This window comes from Rana temporaria, chromosome 7 (genome assembly GCF_905171775.1).
Source record: "Rana temporaria chromosome 7, aRanTem1.1, whole genome shotgun sequence".
Lineage (NCBI taxonomy): Eukaryota > Metazoa > Chordata > Amphibia > Anura > Ranidae > Rana > Rana temporaria.
This window is the reverse complement of record NC_053495.1, coordinates 51137032-51140410: the sequence shown is the minus strand read 5'-3', so window position 1 is coordinate 51140410 and position 3379 is coordinate 51137032. Positions and strand designations below refer to the sequence as shown.

The window sequence follows — 3379 nt, the reverse complement described above, 5'->3', positions numbered from 1 at the left end:
TGTTTCCGCGGATATTTATCCCCTGGGATGGATTCCAGCAGATCGAATATTTGCTGACATGCCAAACAAATCTATCTGCTGGAATCCATCCCAACGGATGGATCCGCTGGTCTGTATAGACTCACCGGATCCATCCGTCCGAAGGGATCCCCCACATGCGTCGTAATGATTCGACGCATGCGTGGAATTCCTTATATGACAGCGTCGCGCACGTCGCGCACGTCGCCGCGTCATAATCGCGGCGACAGAGGATTTCGGCGCGGATTTCAATGCGATGGTGTGTACACTCCATCGCATAGAAATCCGCGGAAATCCTCGAGAGGATTTATCCGTGGAAACGGTCTGCTGGACCGTATCCGCGGATAAATCCTCCCGTGTGTATGGGGCCTAAGTGTAATGGTGTTTGCCATGGCAACTACAAAACCAAAATCTTTCCTTCTGGCTCCTGTATAATGGTAGAATTTTTATTTTATTTTTCTTTGTAGAGTATATAACCAAAATGTTCTTTGATCAAAATTATAATGTGCATGATCTAAGTAGAATTATTATAATAGTTACTGCAAATAATGAATCACACTCCTATAGATTTTTTTTGAAATAGAGATATTTGTGAAATGATGGCCCGTAATAAGTAGCAACTCATCACATTCAGTTCAGACCAAGGTCACCATATCAAGATATTGTCTAGGTTGCCTAGCATACCTTCAGCTCTCATATATTCTCAGTAATACAAAGACAAGTCTAATGGCAAGGGGCTGGCAGTCAGAGGAAATAAAATATATATTTTTCCCAATTTGCAGCCAGTTTCATTGCGGCAGCAGAACTGTTGGCCTAGCACAAAGCGGAGATAAACTATATGGGCAGGTGGATAAATTAGGTCCCTCAGATGAAAAATTGATACTGAAGTTGAAAATGAATTAATGCAAGATACGACTCGGCAACTAAAATATAATCTATAGCAATAATGTTTTGCTGCAAGGTGTTTGGAAAATAATGTATTGAGGATAATTCATTGCACAGGAGAACAGCAATTGGAATTATGTGTCGGAAGTACAAGGAAATATGGAAGTAGTGAAAGAGCTGCAGATCCCAGAGCTGAACTAAGGCTGCTCTGATAAATGTGCTATGATAGTGTACTAGAGACATTACATTCTGTGTGAATATCAGCACCACAGGTGCTAGAGTTATGAGCCTCCTCCAAAGACATCAGCCATCGGCTGAGCAAGTAGAATTCATAACAAGACAGTCCCACTTGTTTTTTTATATTCGAAAATAACATTCGGCCTGTATAGGAACAGGTTTAGCAGTTTGTAAATGTATGTAAGCCCTAACAATTATCTTCTCTTATTTGCTTCCTTTTGGTTTGTCAAGTATACTATTAATGGGGTTGTAAAGGTACAATTTCTTTTTTTCCTAAATAGCTTCCTTTACCTTAGTGCAGTCCTCCTTCACTTACCTCATCCTTCCATTTTGCTTTTAAATGTCCTTATTTCTTCTGAGAAATCCTCACTTCCTGTTCTTCTGTCTGTAACGCCACACAGTAATGCAAGGCTTTCTCCCTGGTTGCTGCAAGAGAGGTTAGAGGGCCACATGAAATGGTCTGGGCTCCATTCGGGCCTTGTTTGACACGTGGGCTATAGTTTTCCTTATGGAGCACATTTCACACTGAGACCTGTAGTGATACTATATAATTTTATATAGTATCAGACCGTTTTCATCAGACGAACCGATCGTGTGTACGCGGCATAAAGGAAGTAGATAATAAATAGACATATTTAATATAAGCACAGAGAGCATAATAATTAGACCAAAGGTTCTGTGCACATTTTTTACTTCTCATGACGCTGGGTTAAGAGGGGAGAGGATTACGGCAAGGAGATAGATACTCCCCGCTTATAAGTTATGTGGAAATATGTACTGTAATGTGGTGTGCTGAAATGTTATAAATGTTATATGTAAAAAATCTTTAATAAAAGTTGAATTATTGAAAAAAATTAATGATATATGATAAACTATATTTTATTCTTATGTCTTACAGGCACTGTAGAGTAAAATGTATTGGTTTCTCGTGCTACTTCTTTTATTTGGGTTTGGTGCAAGTAGTATCGATTTATGCCCACCCTCTTGCAGTTGTAGTGTAATTGAGACCCATGGATTAATAGTTAACTGCAGTTCGAGGCATCTCACAACTGTGCCAGATCTCCCAATTACCACAGTGAAGCTTTATTTGCAAAACAATTTGATGACTACGGTTTCACCAGGAGCTTTGGATCACCTAGCCAGCCTCCAGGAAGTCGATGTCTCCGGGAACCCTTGGAATTGTGACTGCAGTCTCCTTTATCTGAAAGCATGGTTGGATTCCCAACCGGTGCAGAGAAACCCTGCAAAAGTGCAGTGTGCAACTCCACAATCTGCATCCATGAAGGCTTTCAACAACCTGACAGGGAATGAAATACCTAGGTGTGGAAGATCATGGCCAATCAAATGCAAAAAATTCTTTGTGCGGGACATGTACATAAATGGACTTGCAGTGATGGTCCTGGTCTTCATGTCTTATATAGCACGGATGGCCCGGAAACTCTCTTGTCGTGTTGCAGTCTCAACTCTCTCATTTCAAAAAACATCCATGAAAGAAACCTCCAAATCTAAATAGGACCTGTTACAGCTAATGAAGGTACAACATTTAGCAACATATTGCTACACTTAGGCCCCATTCATACCTGAGTGTTTTGTAGCTTGAAGCCTGAAGCTACAACACGCTGGAGGGGAAAAAATATATTACTCTCTATGGAGATGGAGATGGTTCACATCTCCACTCCAAAACGCCTGAAACCAGAAGCTCCAAAACGCCTGAGTGAGTGAGAAACTTATATAGCGCAACACATGCAAACTGAATCGCCTCTGACCTCAAACAAGTTCTGGGACTTTTTTTTTTTTTTTTTTTTTAAATTATGTTTATTGAATTTTTCAAAATATTAGTGTACAAGCATTTTCAATAAAGCATTACACATCAAACTTTTGCGTTGAGAAACGCCGACTTCTTGTCTTACATAAGTTTAAATGAACAGACATATTATAAACTTTAATAAGTATATATATTTAAAGCAGAACTTAAGTAAATGGGGAGGGGAAATGATAAGAGAGAGGAGAGAAAGGTTTTTCTGTTTACTGAAATGAGTAAATAATATTACGTATCAATAGGCATATTCTATAATTTCATTTTGTTATGTGTTGACTAAAAACGTCCAGAAAAAAGGTCAATCTTATCCAGAACCATCCATCAGGACTCCAGTAAGGCATGACATTCAGCGGAATTCACAAAGTGTGTCCAACAGGACCATTTATCAAGATATGATCTTGAAGAGTCTCTAGATTGATA

The 3379-nt window shown here is 39.4% G+C and overlaps 1 protein-coding gene across 1 annotated transcript; it reads left to right on the top strand.

Moving 5' to 3' along the window:
• The first annotated feature begins 2042 nt into the window (after positions 1-2042).
• On the top strand, positions 2043-2669 carry GP9 (glycoprotein IX platelet). Its single transcript, XM_040358606.1, has one exon. It carries the CDS (start codon positions 2054-2056, stop codon positions 2651-2653), a length of 600 nt encoding a protein of 199 aa, XP_040214540.1. The 5' UTR covers positions 2043-2053; the 3' UTR covers positions 2654-2669.
• Positions 2670-3379: the final 710 nt, after the last annotated feature.